The 17,777-nt window shown below is 35.8% G+C and overlaps 1 protein-coding gene across 1 annotated transcript in view; it reads right to left on the reverse strand.

The window, feature by feature from the left end:
• Window positions 1-433: 433 nt before the first annotated feature.
• Window positions 434-17,777, reverse strand: part of FAM73A (family with sequence similarity 73, member A) — a 36,734-nt gene continuing 19,390 nt past the window's right edge. The window contains exons 7-15 of the mRNA XM_008943965.1: window positions 13,287-13,387; window positions 5,569-5,687; window positions 5,321-5,393; window positions 4,899-4,985; window positions 4,697-4,795; window positions 4,232-4,366; window positions 2,877-2,930; window positions 993-1,109; window positions 434-652 (exon numbers count right to left, since the gene is read on the reverse strand). Of these exons, the coding sequence (XP_008942213.1) occupies window positions 434-652; window positions 993-1,109; window positions 2,877-2,930; window positions 4,232-4,366; window positions 4,697-4,795; window positions 4,899-4,985; window positions 5,321-5,393; window positions 5,569-5,687; window positions 13,287-13,387 (1,004 nt within the window). The remainder of the gene's footprint in view (window positions 653-992; window positions 1,110-2,876; window positions 2,931-4,231; window positions 4,367-4,696; window positions 4,796-4,898; window positions 4,986-5,320; window positions 5,394-5,568; window positions 5,688-13,286; window positions 13,388-17,777) is intronic.

The raw sequence follows: 17,777 nt of genomic DNA on the forward strand, positions 1-17,777 counted from the left end.
TCAAAACACCTTCTAGACCTAGATACAGAACGATTTGGAGACTCTGTAACGAACATCTCATACTTTAAAGAAACATCGCCTTTAAAGAAAACAACTCCATCAGCTTCACTTACAAATTATCTGTGCAAAAGTACAGTATTTCATAAATAAACTTTACCCCAATATTACAGAAGAAAAGCTCTAGGATACATTAAATATAAATACAGTGACAGCTGAGCTGCAAGTTTAATTTAGGTATATACAATAATATGCTCACCAGTTCTTTCCGTGGATGTACCTTTAGCCTCCCTGAGTCCTTTTCCATACTTAGCGACACGACACATTTTCAGATGCTTGCTCAGTAACAGCAGCGACAGCTTCGGCGTTAGAGGGAAGGGAAGTTGGGAAGGAGTATGGCAAGGTGAACTCCGTTTCATTTCTCATGATTTTAAGCCTACTGTACTTTTGCTTCTAGGAGCCCACTGGTGACGACGTGCCCGTGACCACTTACGCAAGCACTGACATGCCTTAGTGAATCTGCTCCGAGATAGGCCATTAAGAGTTCAGTGTGTCGGATTAATAATTGCATAAGATCTTCAGCCAAACTCTCCATGGTTGAGTACCTCACCTTTTCAAAATCAAAAATGTCTTTGAGGAAGAAAAGCACTTGATCCTAGTGGGGAAAAAAAAGAAAAAGGAAAAACCTGTATTCACTTACAAGAAAAAAAAAAAAGTATGCAATGCTATTTCTTTTACATGCTTCCTAAAAATATCCATTTATTTATTCCTTTGGTGCTAAGATAGAAGTGCACTAAAACAGACTTTACAAAGTAGTTCTGGGCTTAAAAAAAAAAAAAAATTAATATAAAAAAATATTAAACTGTTCTTAGTCTTAATCTTTGGAAAATGCAAGTGTATGACTATAAATAAGACAGTAAGATTCTCACTTCTTTTAATCTGGAATATATTTTTTTTTAATTAATATAAGAGATAATTAAAAAAAAGTTACAAACCTTGAAGAAGCAGCATAGGTCATAAAGGGAGTTTCTAGGGCCCAAAAAGCCCCATGCCAAAACAGGGCTGATATGCTCACATATAGCATAGAAATGTGCAAAAAATCCATCAGGCACCTAGTGATGTAAAAATTGTGGACAAATTTACACAGTAAATACAGTATAAATCCCTATTATATAAAATAAAGTCTTCAGACAAGCCTGAAACACCCACTACTTCAGGGCTGTGGTAACTTGAAGTTCTTTAAGTTACAGGGCAACAGCACCAAACAAGTATCATCCTTTTTTTTTAGAAAAGGTTTTTACTTCAGTGCTATTTTAAATACTCTAAGATTAATGGGCATAAGCTCAAAAAAGATAATCAACAGTCTACTCTGACTCCCACACACGAGATTAGATAATTTTATTCAGTGACTTCTGTTTAAAGTCTCTACACACTATGTATATAGCTGGAACTTGCAAGAAGTAAGGAAACAGCATAGTTTTGAATTGAACAAAAAAATATATACATTTTTAAGTCTAAAGAAAAACAATATACATGAATGTCCATCCTGTTGTTACTTTTACAGCCTACAGGCACTCACAAACTAGAATAGAATATATTTTTATATAGGTATATATAAATGTACAGTTTATTTTATATAGACATAAATGTATATTTATAATTTTACAACATCAGTTAATTTTGAAAATAATAAAGATATAAATTAATCATTAATTAAAACATAAAATACCAGAAAAAGAACTGTCCACAAGTAAAGTTCAGTTCATCAATCTCCTTGTGGTGCACTTATTCTCTCCCTTACAAAAATATCCACGGAGCTTAACTTTATCCATTTTTGAATGACCACAGCAGCACTGATGAAACTAGTTCCAAAGAGTAAAGTTACACATCTACAAACTTATAAAAATTGAGACTTCAGTACACAAAGGAACTACAGAGGAAGGTAGCTGTCTATTGAAATAAAGTAATAGGTTACTATAGCATCTGTTTTGGAGAGACAATCCCTTTATAAAAAAATCATGTAGAAAAGATCTATTTATATAAAATTCCCAACCATAATGTCACCAGGATGTAACATTTCAAATCTTAAGACATGATGGTAGTGGAGTATCTTTTGCAAAATCCCAATTGTCATTGGAAGCAACTGTTTTTTTATGATGAAATATGTCTTTAGCAGTTAGGAGTCATGTAAATAGCTATTCTTAGAATCATAGGAAGGTGTCAGTGCCAGTAACCTGAGCAGAGACTCCTCACCTGTGGTGTGTAAACCCACTTCTCACAGCTAGGGAGGTCCTGCAACAAGCCTCAGCTCTGCTTCTGGACTGGCTATTACTGAGATACAGCTTTTGTCTCCTAGGTCTAATAAAATCCTTCAAAGGTGGAAGTAAGGAGCTGCTGGCGCAGAGATATTCTACTTCAGAATCTGCAAAGTTCCTTCCCTGAGAGGTCAGGATGCAGAAGTGGGCTGAGGGACGCTGCAAAACAGTTCCTCCCGCTGGCAAGGAAGATGGTACTTCAGGTAGGTAAAGGGATAGGGCTAAATTTTATTTAACCATAGAGATGGGGTTGAGAATCGTAGTATAAGCAGACCCTTGGTCTGCAAAAATCCAGCGTACATGAGAGGGGCTGTAAGTCAGATAAATTACTGTCACTACTGTTGACCTAAACTAGGTTAAAAATCTTTCAGCTAAGATTTTTCGCTAAAAACAGACTTTCAGGGCCCCATAAATTGAACTTCTACAATTAGCATTCTCATGTCCAAGCTAACATGTCTACAGCATTAAGGATTGATCTGTAATTCACAGCTACAGAAAAGAACTTCAGATTCGTGGGAGATGACCAGTAACTTTGCTCTCGACATGATCTGCAAAGCAACTTACCTTCATTTGCTGTCTTTTCTGCTTCAGTACTGACCAACAGCTTGAAGCCACAGCCTAAATGTAAAAAAAAAAAAAAAAAGCCCCAAACCCTGTGTAATTTTACAGTAAGAGAAATTGTTTTTCATTTCATAAGAAGTGATTCACAGAATACTGTATTTCAGGGATTTGTATTGTCTTCAGTTTCAGTCTTGTGATAACTCAAAATTTAAAAATTATAAAATATCAATTGATACAAAAAACTAATTTAAACTAAGTTTAACTGAAGATCAGTCTCTCAGATACCAAGTGTGTGCTCAGACATAAGTAACTAGTTTAGATTTTAAGTGGCACGTGAACACATTGAAATGTTCCTTCTCCATTTTAGCAAAAACATTCTTGCAATAGCTTCAGATTCAGCTAAGGAGTTTTGTCCAAATATGGGCCTGTGTAATACAATACACCGATATCAGTTCTAGGCTTTTTCCCCCCTCATAGCTTGTAATTATCCTCATCCGATTCTCCTTCAGTAGTGCAAGATAATTTACTACTCACAGAACACAATGTTATCACATAACTACAAAAATAAATATATGCATGTTATCTTTCTTCTAGAGGGAATATTTCAACTGAAAGACAAAACTAAAAGGAAAAATTGCAGTTTACAGATATAAATGAATGAATTGACAGTAGTATCTCTACCAACTGACCAGGGCAGCAGCCTGTATATTTGTAACAGAGGGATGTGATCTATTTGACAAATGAACAGGCACACCTGAAAAAGTGTGAAAGGTTATCCACATTTGAATGCCTATATTGTATTAATTTACTTCTGTTTGCTTGCAACTTTGTGCCTTATTGCTAATTCTCCAGTATACAAACCAAACCCTCTATCTAGTACCTAAGATTTGGCTAACAAACTTCCCTTCTAAAACTCTGCTTCTTCAGAGAAATCTCGTTTTTGCAGGACCATTAAAGTATTTTCTCCAATACATTCAATCATTCTATCTGTTTTGAGCCCAGAGTTGTAGCTTTTAAATTGTTCTGTTTATTTTTTCTGAGGAATATTTTAGGTACATATTCAGTTATACTGGAAGCTGAATTATAGACTTCACAGTGAAGGACAGTGTAGTTTCTTTGCTTCAGAATTAATGCTATTATCAAGACAACATACACAGTCTTTATCCCACAGTTGCTGGACTTATTCTCGCTTTTATATTGTGCTTTAAGGAAATAAATCATAGATCACCAGAAGAACAGCTTCAGCATATACATAAATATATCAGAATAATCACACCAATGTTATTATTTATCATACCATCTGTTTATTTTAACCTACTACAGACTAACAATTATGGAAACTACACATAAATACTTACTGTTTCCTTAAAAGAGGAATTTAGCCAGCGGTTATTTACTACATTCTGTATAGTTATTGGTGGATTTTCTAAATCTTCAAATGAATCCATTAATATGAAGTCCAGGACGACATCATAAAAATTCAGGTTTTTCACCTGTATTAAATCAGAACATGATCTAAGTAACCTCGTTATCCTTTCAGCAGTGGAATTCAGCATGCACCACATTCTAACACTGTATTAACATGCAGATTTTTAATTGGCTTTAATTAATATTGAAGATACTTTGTCAGTAAAGGAGAAGTTAAAAAAATATTACATGCTTTCTGGTAATAAACTATAGTGGTGGATATCATTTCTGTAAACCAGCAATATAAATAAAAAACGGGTTGCCTTTCCCATGATTCTAAACTGTAAAAATTTATTTTTAGATGCTACAGTTTGCATAATTAAGGGCAAAACCACTTTTCAGAAATTCAGACTCACTCCTCTAGCAGCAAGTTCCATTTCAGTATTATCCCAGTGATCTGTTTGTTCCAAAAAATGTATCATTTCATCAAAAACATCTTCAAATTTCTTTGGATTCTGTAAAGTAAAAGCAATGAGTATCGAACAGATTTAACACTGGAAAGTGAATTCTGGTAGAAGTTACATTAACAATAAAGCATTAGTTAAAAAAAACTTTTACCTTTCGTGCTTTCACAATTAAAGCAGACAAAATTTTTCTTCCACTTTCAGCAAGAAATATTCTGTTTGCTGTTTCTGAAAGAATTATCTAGAAAAGGTTTCAGAAAATATAGACATATTAATTCATAAGTTGTACTAAGTGACCTTCAGCACTACAGTGAAATCTAATGTAATTATATCCCCTAGTATAGTAGGCAAGTTCCTAACAAGCCTTTGGTGCCAAGGTTTAAAAGCTAATTACAAAGTTGGGACTCCTGTGCAAATACATCCCATTTTAGAATTACAGAAATATAAAATGAACAAGAAAATATTTAGTTACAGAATACATTAAAATAATGTTTGCAGAGACGATGCATTGATAGTTTCAAAGGCACATACTTTAGGTTTAACAAGACAGAAAGACAAATCACTCTCATTATTTACCTGAAAGGCTTGTCGAATGCAATGAAGCTTAGCAAGGAAGTCACTGTCTCCTAGACATTCAAACATTTCAGTCCTATACAAAGCATAAACATTTTCAAAGACCATTAAGAAAGAAGCACAAGAAAATTCAACTAAGTCTAATTCCTAGAAAAAAATACAAATAACTTCTAAAAAACGAGTTCTACGTAGACTATTTAACTTTAATTCTTGCTTTCCTTGAAAATAATTAAGTAGACATAAATCAATACCTTAACACTCGTGAGTAAATTTTGCCTTCTTCTGCTAAGTGCATAGCTTCTTCATACAATGGGCAATGGCAAAGGGAGTCCAGACCATACATATTACGAATCTCTCTGTGTTCTGTAAGCTGAAAAAAAAAATGCAGTTCACTAAAGAGCTTGCTAAGGTAATTTTTGTAAAGACGATATAAGTTGGCATCCTTGATATTTTGCTAAGAGAGAGAACCTTTTCTGCACCTGCTTAAAGCAAAGGGGCAACACTCCACTAGGAAACAGAAGAGAAAACCACACTATTGACAATATTGTTACTTTGTAACTTTTAAAATCAGAAAGCTACAGTTTCAGCTTTCAAGTTTCAAAAGTTTAATTAAAATATTGAGGCAGTTTAGTTTATTCTAAATTTTACTACTTAAGTTTTTAACTTGCTCAGTTAAATTTAACGGGTGTCAAAGCTGTTAAAAAAAAAAAAATTGTCAGGACACAAAGTACACAATTATTCCATCATGCAAATCTTTAGGAAGCTGGAAATAGTAACATCCCCCCACCCCTGTTTTTATTTCACTGGTAAATATGTGTGCTAGTTAGCAAAGTACACTGTACAAGGCACGAGCATCCAGCATTTTATTATAGGCTCCCCAAATAATTTCCATTATCAGCAATTCTAATCCTGTATAAATTACCATAAACTCACAGACATTTTTTAGAGCAAGAAAAAACAAAAATAGATTAAGAAATCAAAACACACGAATAATACAGACAACTCCTGTTTATAGGGTATCATGTTTAATCTACAGAACAATGGCTAGCAACAATTTCTACTACAAACATTACATCATATTAAGGATAAAAAAAAAAAACCCAGAGGCTTACTCATCTTGCAGTTTAGTTAACGATCAGAAAATTAATTCTAATTTTGTTTAATCAGTTTTATATATATATGTGTGTGTGTATATATATATATATGTGTGTGTGTGTGTGTGTATGTATCTATATCTCTCTCTATATATATATCTCCTGCGAGAAGGGAAACAAACCTCTGCTTCTAGGCTATAAAAACAGAGCCTAGAAACACCTTCAAAAAATAATTCTCACAGTAACTGGACTATAGAAACATAGTTACCCTCTATGTTAGAAACAGTTTTTTAAAAATCAGATTAAAATCTAACTTTATGTTAAACTTCTGCTAAGCTTTTCAAATAAATATATGCTGAGAAGTTTTTCCTATCACTGAGGACATATAAGCAAGTGCTCGCATGAGACTTCATAAAGACATTAAGTATGCTTCCAGTGTGCCTTCTCCACAGGCTTTAGTTGAGCCAATTACAGCACCAGTAATTCTGCCAAGCAGGTTTGCCTACTGATAGGAAGAATACAAGCACGTGCCAACACCTATTTTCGTCTCTGTAAACATTTAAGCACATTAATATGTTAGAGATTTCAGTACAGAGTAGCTGTTCTGACATACATCACACATTGTTAGCTGGTATTTGCTAGAACTTACACTGCTGTTTTGAAACACTCACAGCACCTTTTGCTGTATACAAATTCATACAATTCCTGTCATAAAATCGACAGGTTCCATTTTAAAGGTTTTTTTGTTTGTTTGTTTTTTTGGGTAGGAGCAGGAAAATATGTATTCCTACACAGATATCTGTAGAATTTTTGAACTGATATTTGAGTGACAAGAAAATAGCTAGGGAATAAGTGAAGGAATAAAAGGTTTAAGGTCAATGAAATGTTATATTTAAACGAGTAATGTACACTTTCAGAATTCATCTAGCTTGAAAGTATTTCCTGTTTTTAAGTATGAATTCGCTTATCAGTTGATCTGCTTGGAAAAACAGCAGAATAAGGTGACTTGCTAAAAAGATTACAGCTATTAAGACCAATGATTTTATTCCAATTTAATAATACTAATAAATAGAGCCAAACTGTGGTTTGGTTTCGCCAATTAAAAAAGCCCACTTGAAAATTTGTGTTCTTATTAAACAAAAGAAGGCATACAGCTTTTCATTGAAAACATATGTGGAAATATTTAGAAAGGAATAATTTAACCAACTGGAAGACACAGGAATATATTGATTTCTTGCAGATATAAGAGATCGGTATACATACGGACACACATGCATATATAATGTAGTAGTTAGAACAGGTTTAAACAAGAAAAAGTGAAAAATCTTTACTCCAAAATTTTTTTTCTTACATCATGGTTAAGAAAGTATTAACCGTGGAACAGTACATACATATTTTCCAAAATGGAGATCAAAACAGAACACAAGTATACTAATTTGTGTCTTACCTGATCCAGCTATTATTGAAACAATAAAACATTGTATTTACTTTCTTTAATTTGCAATGCATGAGAAGAATTAGGTTGCGAACATATACACACTTTGTAGACAGCTGCCCCTCTCTCAGAGATTATAATTTCTGTGGTAAAAGGAATTATACTACTTTTCTCCAGTGAATTTCAGGCAAATCACCTTCTTCAGATATTTACACAAACGGACTGACTGTGACTGAATTAGGACTTGTGTGATTCCTGGTTAGATGCAGGTAAACTCCATCAGCTGACAGCAAGCCTGAGATGGTACCATCTCTAGCACATGAAGATGCCCAGTCTTAGCCTTTGTGGTTATAGAGTAGCATAGAGCCTGGTACCTGGGAGGTGAGGCCCTCAATTATATTTAGCTTTTTTTTTTAAAAAAAAAACAACTTACCCTCATGCTTGCAGATGAAATAAAATGGCTGTGTTACTGTTGTAATGTGTATTATTGAGCTCAAAGGAGTTAAATCAAATGGCAATCAAGCAAGAAAAAAAAGTATAACTATTCTTCCACTGAGAATCATAGAATGTCTGGGCTGGAAGGGAACTCCAAAGGTCATCTAGTCCAACCCCTCCGCCATAAGCAGGGACACCTCCAAGTAGACCAAGCTATTCAGAGCCTCATCTACCCTGATCTTAAATGTTTCCAGGGATGGGGCCTCCACCACCTCTCTAGGCAACCTATTCCAGTGGTCTATCACCCTCATACTGAAGAACTTTTCCTAATGTCTAACCTAAATCTCCCCTTTTCTAGCCAAAATCCATTACCCTTCATCTTGTCACTACAAACCCTTATGAATAGTCCCTCCCCTGCTTTCTTGTCGGCACCTTTCAGGTACTGGAAGGTCGCTATAAGGTCCCCCTGGAGCCTCCTCTTCTCCAGGCTGAACAACCCCAGCTCCCTCAGCCTGTCCTCACAGGAGAGGGGCTCCAGCCCTCTGATCAATTTTGTGGCTCTCCTCTAGACACACTCCAACCAGTCCACGTCCTTCTTGTGCTGGGGGCTCCAGAGCCGGGCACAGGACTCCAGGGGAGGTCTCACCAGGGCAGAGCAGAGCAGCAGGATCACCTCTCTCCATCTGCTGGCCACGCTTCTTTTGATGCAGCCCAGGATTCCATTGGCCTTCTGGGCTGCTGCTGCACATTGGTGGCTCATGTCCAGCTTCTCATTTACTAGCACCCCCAAGTCTTTTTCCAGTGGACTGCTTTCTAACATGTCCTCTCCCAGAAGAGGGTTTTGATTACAGACTGAAGTTAGTTCCAACCAATAACATTTGGAAAGGGGATGCAAATTCCTCTATCACTGACTTATCTTAGCATGCAAAGAAATGAGAGGAAAAAAACCAAAACAATCCAAAAAAGAGGAACTAACCCAACCTCTAAGTTCAACTAGAAAAGGTAGTGCACTCTGTAGTGCACATTTCTTTACAGATCCTCTTTCTTCACATGTTTTAAGACTATAAGAAGAACTTCCATACCTCATTAAAGTCCTTAGAATAGGGACCTCCTTACAATTTGCTACCCAGGGCATGCTGGACTACAGGACTGCTGTACTGCATTCGTTTTTGAGGCAAGAGAATAATCCATGTCAGATTAGGCAGATGACATGAACATGGAGGAAGGCACCAGGATGAGATTAGTAAAACCTGAGAAGATCAGATTAGTGACTATGGTTGCACTTCTGAAGGCAGTCAGAACACCAGACAGCATATCTCATATTTTTGTGATGAAACAGAAATAAACCCAAAGAAAACAAGTCTCACTTATAAATGCTCTAGGAATAGATTTTACAATTATGTGCCAACATTATTCCCTTTGATATTCCCTATTTCAGGAAAGGAATAAAACCTCTATCTAGAAAACAGGAAGAAGGTAACCGTGCCTTTCAGTGACAGGGCTCTTTGAGCACTTTCTAAACCTAAAAATTAACCTTCAGTCAGTTTGATGGTTTTAGTGCCATATACAAATAATTACAGGCATACAAAACCTGGTGCTTTTTCCTGTCATCAAAGCCTGCTACTTCCTGCACTGTTTTGTTTTAATAGATTTGAACTGAGAAAAAGACAACCTTACTAAATGGATTACTGATAAAAAAAAGGACAGCTAAGGCTTTATTCATAAATCTAGAAAAATTTCCTAAGCTTTGGATTGAATTAGCATTTTAGTAAAGACAGTAAAGTTTATTTGATAATAGAGCTACAGATTCAGTTCTAGTCAAGGTATGGAAATAAGGCATGATAAATACAGGTGCACCAACAACAGAGCTCGCTGTCAGGGAAAGCAGGAAGGAGCTTCTCTTGGAAAGAAGGAAAAGAAGCCAAGAAAGAGGGTGGGGGCCTTTATCTGGAGCACTCACAGCCATATTCTTGCCAAAGGCTGCAGCTATTTTGATCACATAGTAGGTAAAATAGCAAACATGAAAAGGATACTAACTCTCATGAACATAAGCTGATGGCAGATGGTCTCAAAGAGAGAAGAAAATACCATTATTTATCACAGTATACAGTATCAATAACTTAATTAGGGCAAACAGTTGTACTACTTAACTATCCCTTCTGCAATGCTTCTGAGAGCCTATGTGTGTTTAGAAACAGAAGTCTGTCTGAGCTTGGGGTTGGCAGCAGTCTGTCTAAATAATTATTGTAAGGATTTGGGCATCTGTGTATTGTATATGTCCAGACTGGCACAATTCTCCATGAGAAGTCATCAAGTGCATGATCCTCAGCAGCTTCTTGATTATCAGCCATAGCCAAGATGAAGTTTTGGCTCACCCTACTGCTACCCTGTAGAGCTCATCAAAAGGGCACCTGATTTAAACTCTGCCAACTGCCCCAGTTTTTTCACAGTTCTTTGTTTAAAAGCCATCATCCAGCAAAACATTCTTGTTGCCTCCTAAGCAGTAACCCTATCAATTTCCTTCAAGACATCTATCTATGTCTTGGTTTAGGATTCCCTGTATCTCCTGAGGGCCACGAATTAAATTTGACTTGACTGTGTGTCAGCATTGAAACATAAAAATAGTTTCCACTCTCTAAAACCAGTCACATAAAATACTTAGTCCTGCTCATTGGGACAGGGTGCAATGTAGAAGAAAGGAATGACTGTCAGCAAACAGCTTGTAGCATGATGTGTTCACAAAAAATGCTGCTACTTTGTCATTTCCCAGAAGGTGAAGTTACTAATGATTCCAGTAGAGAAAAATCACATAACTGTATATCTATATATATATACACACATGAACTTCGGGTTTCAAAATTTTCCTTACCATTTGAATCAGCACACAGAGTTTAGGAAAGTCACTAAAATTGTAACTGCCACCAGGATACATAGGATGAAAGAATTGCCTATTTGCCCATTAGCTGAGACAAATCTGAAGCTGGAAAAGCTTCAGACGTCTTAACCTGAAACACACCACTTGTTTGCAAGTTCAAGAATTAAAAAAAAAATGAAAGAAGTAAATAAGCAAGAAGCTACCTAACATCACCACATTGAGAATGAAAAAAAAACCTTGGTATGTCAGTTCTAATACAGTTACATCAAAGGGATTACTGTTCTCCAATAATAGCTGAAATACACTGGGCAGTAGTTATTACTCCTTCTTACTGCCAGCTATTTGGAGTACTAACTTAAAGCATATTTTCCCCCAGAGGATGGGCTAAACTTTACATCAATGTAACACTCTAAGAGAAGACCAATTCACAGCTTTATTTTACCTGCACCTCACAGTGATGCCCCAGTAGCTATGACTAGACAGTCAACTGGCCCTGTAGTTTAAGCCTAGTGGCTCATATTTAATCCAGAATTTCAATGGTGTTTTGGTTGGACCACCAAACTTCAAGATTTTTTATGGCTTTGTTGATCTTCAGGACTCCTATCAGTTGCTAATTTTAATGGATTCTTCAATAAAATCTGAGAAAGGAGATCAGAGGGCTTGTTCTACTGGCAGATGCTAGGACAGCTGGAAATGAAGAGAAAACCTTCCTAATTTTGTCTGGAAAAAGAGTTGACAGAAGCAGCTTTGTAGTATCAAAATGTCTTTACATATCTTGAAAATATTCTCCACAATTTTGTTGCAAATTTTGACCCAAACATCAGCAAATACTGAGACAATTTAGCTTCACTGAAGTGATACATCCTAGAGTTTTTTTTGTTTTGTTTTGTTTTGTTTTGTTTTTTTGTGTGGGGTGTGTGTGGGTCTTTTTAATCCAAGCAACACAAATGAGCATAATGACTTGTTCCCATTTTCACAAACTTGCAAAAACACTACGAAAGTTCATGAAATAAACCAACCAACCAACTCCCAGAGTGTACAAATGAATAGTTTACAGCTTCTCTCAGGAGCTGATAGAGTTGAAGCAAGCTTGAATTGTGGCCTTGTCCACATTACAGGAAAGAGTAACCAGTCTCTATAGGCACAGTCTTTGTTAGGAATGAGTCCCAGGCATACCATCACAACTGAACGGGAATTACTAAGGCAAGGTAATCACAATTTAATGTGAGCTACTAAATAAAGGCAATTGCCATGTAGAAAAACAAACGATACAACAATCAAGATAATAACTGTAAAGAACAAGTATGCAATTCTTTCTCTTTTTACAACTGTCTGAGTTTAGTAGCTTAGTTGTAGTGCATGCAAGAGCAACATCTAACACAGAATGCATGTATTGAGATAATTGCCTTTCCTGTAATTTGGAGAAGAGTGCTACTCAAGATCACTTCAGCTCCTGAGAGACTATCAAAGAAGATATTCCTCATTCAAAAAATGTGTTGTTGCACAATATTATTTCAAATACCTGCAGAGAGCTGTAGCAGATTTCAGCTAACAGGCAATGCCCTGTTATCCAAAGATTATTTCCTTATGTATCCTTTGAGGTCTTATACAAGGTGATAAGGCAAAGTTAGATGAAGTATATTATATTGTGCATGGAATGTCATAAAATAGGTAGCTCTCAATTTCTCATGATTTCCTCTTAAAAAACAAAACAAAATGAAAAAAAAACAAAACAAAAAAAAAAAACCACTCCAAAAATGACAAAGCCATCTTTATATTATGTAAAAGAAAAAAAAAAAAAAAAAAGAAAAACACAATGCATGGTGAAAGGAGCCTCAACTGCTTGTGCTTCTTCACTCATGAAATTCTGATATATTTTTCAAAAGCAATTTTTTTTTTATAATGAGTTGGCTAAAAATTCTGCCAGTGCACAAAAAAAAAGATAATCAAATTGGTTCTGACTTCATTACTTGAACTGCTAGGAACCTCATTACACTAAAGCAACAAAAGCTTCTCTTTTTCCCCATAAAAGAAATAGATTTTGCTTACAGTACGTAGCAAAAATTTAAGATTCTTTTGTTCAAACAGATCAACGAATCTTCAAAGAAGCAATCTTTATAAGAGTCTTACCTCAGCTGTGGAAACAAAGGAGTCTGTTGATGCAATGCTTAATGTATCTCGAAGGCAGAAATCATCCATATTGTCCTTTACAGTAATGTCTGTATTTTTATCTTTAAAATAAAATTTAAAAATAAAAACCCAGATTATTAGACTATCATACAAATCAATTTAAGTCTTGAAAGTGCGTTTCATGTATACTTAAATGTAAGATTTTATTTAGAAGACACAATGCTGTACTACTATGCAAGTAACTTCTGTGACCTGCTAACGTAGATAAAGGCGACTGTCTTTTTCTGTCTTTAAAGTTGACTTACAAACATAATCTGCAATAGATACAGAAAAGAAAAAAATATATTTCCCCAGGGGATTTGCTTTTTCTTTGATAGACTTCTGATGACTCGTCTATCTAAAGATATTACTTTGCTACACTGACCTAAACCCTTGGTTAAGCTTTTAACCTGGCTGTGTTATAGAACAAATACTCAATGTTTTAGGAATAAGAAATACTAATCCACATAAAAGTCCATTAATACTAATTAAAAAAAAAAAAAAAAATGTTTCAGCTTCACTTGAATTAGTTTCTTTTTCTACTTCTCATGGTTTCTTTTTTTCCTTTTGCTGCTTCTTCAGGAGAACAAGTGAAGTTTTTAATCTTCAGTGTACCCTCTTTCCCCAAAAAGATTTTCTACCGAAATATCACATGCAGAAGTGTTTCCAATAGTACTAGAATTCTTAAAGTCATTAAAATGACTGATTTTTTTTTTTTTTTTGTTAAAATAATCTGCAAGAAAATTTCTCTCAGTTTTCCTTTATTTTATTATCAGATTTCAACCGCTGGACACATTACTAGCACGTATGGTTTTGTTTTCATCGTACAGAAACTTTCGGAGAAGGATTAAAGTTGTAAGTCAGACTTCAGCTTGGTGTGCCCCATACTACATTCTTGGTAGAGCACAGGCATTTATTTTGGGTTACTTTACCTTCAGACATTACACATGTTGCTAGAAGTCTGTTTTATTTCCAACAGTCAACAGCAACCAGCTACCCGGTGTCATCCAGATCTGTTGCTACAGCAATACTTCATAAAAAACACTACTACACAGCAAAATGGCCAAAAGGCAATATCCTGGAATAGTTTACTCATCAGTTGAAATGCTACAAATCCACATAACTACTATTTCAGTGGTTGTTATGGTTTTATTAGTTCCAGACTTGGAATGACAGCTCCAAAATTGCACAAAACAATAACTATCTGACTTTGAAAATATTCACTGAAGGAAAAAAATTATTAAAAGTTTGGACAAGGCTTTTATGAGACTGAGTTAGGCAGATTCCTACTTGCAGTCACAACTTCACCAACATACATATGAAAGTCTCCAATTTTTTCAGATCATTTGTAATAGTTTGTTCTTTCTTTTGACCTCTCAACATCAACAGGAAAAGTACAGCAGCCTCCAAGTTAGTTAAGAAACAATCATATACTGGAATTTGAAGAGCTGGAGCAGAAAAACAAACCATGGTTCGTAAAGCATTTGCGTGAGGTCTGGTAAGTGCAGATGTGTAACATGATGTTTCCTTCTTATTTCTAGCTCATAATTTGCATTAATCCCGTTCTAATATTACATTAAATGCTTTTCTAATACCCCTTTTTCATATAAACAGTTGCTGAAACTGCAATAATACTGTTAAACATAAGTACAGGGAAGTATAGCCCTGGTTCTCCACAGAGCCTCCTCCTTTTGGCCACATTGTTTTCCATAATAAATTGGCAATTAAAACAAAAGTTTCTACATCTCACACTTAGAAAAGCCGTCTAGCACCCAGTTCAAGTGCAATCCAAAGAAATTATTTTCCTGATCCTCCCAGTCTATAGGCAAAATGCAACATTTCATGAGAATTAAACAGCTATGTTCATAAGTAGCAATGTAAACTACAAACTCCGAAAAGAGTGAAGCATGGGCCATACTCATAAAGATCTTAGTGATGGCTTTAATGAAGATGTTAAGGTAAGAACTCAACTCTTACATACACAAACTGCAGTTGTCAAGTGGTCTCATATATCAAATTATTTACAGTTCGAGAACATCTCCACCACCCTCACATGTGGAAGTTGCAACTATACCACGGACTGAAGACTCCAAGCCTTTGGATACTGTCCAATAATTACTGTGCTGTTATATGTGAGTTTGTAGCTCAATGACAACAACATATCCCCAGACTGGCATGGCTATATGACTAAATATAAACGGGAATAGTGCTATTTAACTAATATTATTCTGCATATATTTAAAAAAGTAATTGGTGTAAATGAAGGAACCACAGAGTTTCCAGCCCTGAATACCACAGAATCAGGGGTTCTTCTGTAAAGTTTGCATGCAGCCTGCTACAGATTACATGAATCTCTAGAGATCATAAGCGTTCGAATACATCTATGTTTGTTAAAGAAGTCATAATTCCAAGTTTTCTAGCATGGACCTGGAACTGTCACCTAGTCAGTATGTTTCTAATATGTTAGTTGAATATGGAATATCTATGTTTTCACTTAAAGAAAAATTTCACTACTGCGACAGAGAAAGGCATACAATTTGCATGTTATGACAAAAATAAATTTGTTAAAAAAAGGTTGGTAAAGCTGAGCAAAATACCTTTGGCAAGTGATACGTGCATATAAAGCACAGCCTCCCCAAAGAAAACAGCCTGTCAGCTATTTCTGACTTTCTAGCCACCACCACCCTCACACCCTAAAATACCCTTAGCCAAGCAGGTGCTTATCAATACCCACATTGTGCAGAGGGCACACCATTATGAAAACCTTAGGGTGAAAAATCAAGTTACAGCTGGAGTACATACCATGCAAGTACAAGAGAACATTCTTAGACACAAGAACATGAAAGGAAAAAAAAAAAAAAAAAAAAAAAAAAAAAAAAAAAAAAAAAAAAAAAAAAAAAAAAAAAAAGAGACAGCAGCACAATGAGACTCCTGGAATGAACAGCTGCAAGAGGAACCCACCCACCAGTGGCTGCAACTGCTCGTACAGTCATCCCTCATTCTTATGTACTCCCATACCTTCAGGAAAGGAATACTAGTATGTGAACTTCAAATATACTTTTCTTATTTGAGAAGCCAGGGACTTATTTTGGGTCATTTTATATTTATAAAGAGGATGAAAGAGTTTTAGACATGATACTGACAACTGCCATCAAGACTTAGCTGTAGTGCCTTAAAATGCATATGTGGTTCAGAAGTTAGACTAAGGGTATCACAAACCTGGAAGAATATAAAGAGTCTTGCTAAAACTTGTGAAACTAATCCTAGCTTTATAAGATTTTGCAAAGAACTATTTGAAACTAAGCAAGCTGAAAAACCACAAACTGGAACAAAGCGATGTTCACATCTATTCACAAAGTATTAATCTAAAGTATTTGTCTTCGCTCTGGCAGGTTTGTGTGGTAACACAGACCAAAACACTAGCCCTCTAAGCTCCCACAGTAAAATCTGACCTTAAAGATGGAACCACACATAAATTAGCTTTTTAGCATTCAGCTGGGAAGCATTCATCCTCACATAAAGTTTTAGAATTCTGAAAACTGTTTCTATGTTATATCTCCTCCAATCCTGAATGAAACATGGTGTGAGTTTGCAAGTGAGTTTGACACTTAACGTGCAGCAGTTAAAAAAGGAAAGCACTTACTGGCAAAGAACTCACTGTGAGTTAAGGAATTTAGTTCTGAGTGCCACTGTTAAAGCCATAGTTTCCTATTCTCTTCAGCCCTCCCACTTGAGTGGAATATCAGTGCAGCACTACATCACGAGCAGGAAAGCAAGAGGAAAAAAGGAGAGACCTGATAGACTCCAAAGAGGAGAAGACCTTTCAAAGGAATCCACTTATGAAAAGTCAGGGTACCCTAGGAGCACCAGGGTCCCAGTATTCTGCCAGGCTACCACACGGTCACTGTGTTGTGTGCTAGTCGGGCCTCTTAGATGTGTGGCTTCATGCCTAGACAAAGGAATTACAATAATCAAGTTCAGAGAGCACAGAAGCATGAATTATTACATAATTCAGTTTTAAGGGAATGTGTCACAGACTTCTAGCTAGTCAAAAGTGGCACAGTGGTTTGTCACCACTGTTGCTGAAGCATCCAAAAGCAGCTTTATTGACATTTATAAATAGTTATAACTCTTGAAAGTGTTGAGTGAATATTCACTCAAAAAAAAAATCATCACTCCTTCCAAGTAGCTACTAATGTATTACACGAAGTCTTACAAGATGCACCTAGAAAGCAGTGAATTTTTCTTTATGTCATATTTATAAAAAGAAAACAATCCCAACCTTCAGATAGCACATTCTAGATTAGGCTAGATGAAGCTTTGAGTAGCTTGAACTAGTTTGAGATGTCCCTGCTTATTGCAGGTGTGTTGGACTAGATGACCTTTGAGGGCCTCTTCCAGCCCAGATATTCTATGATTCTATGACTCTGAAGACATAGCTACAGGCTAAAA

Source organism: Merops nubicus, unplaced genomic scaffold, assembly GCF_000691845.1.
Source record: "Merops nubicus isolate BGI_N331 unplaced genomic scaffold, ASM69184v1 scaffold22887, whole genome shotgun sequence".
Lineage (NCBI taxonomy): Eukaryota > Metazoa > Chordata > Aves > Coraciiformes > Meropidae > Merops > Merops nubicus.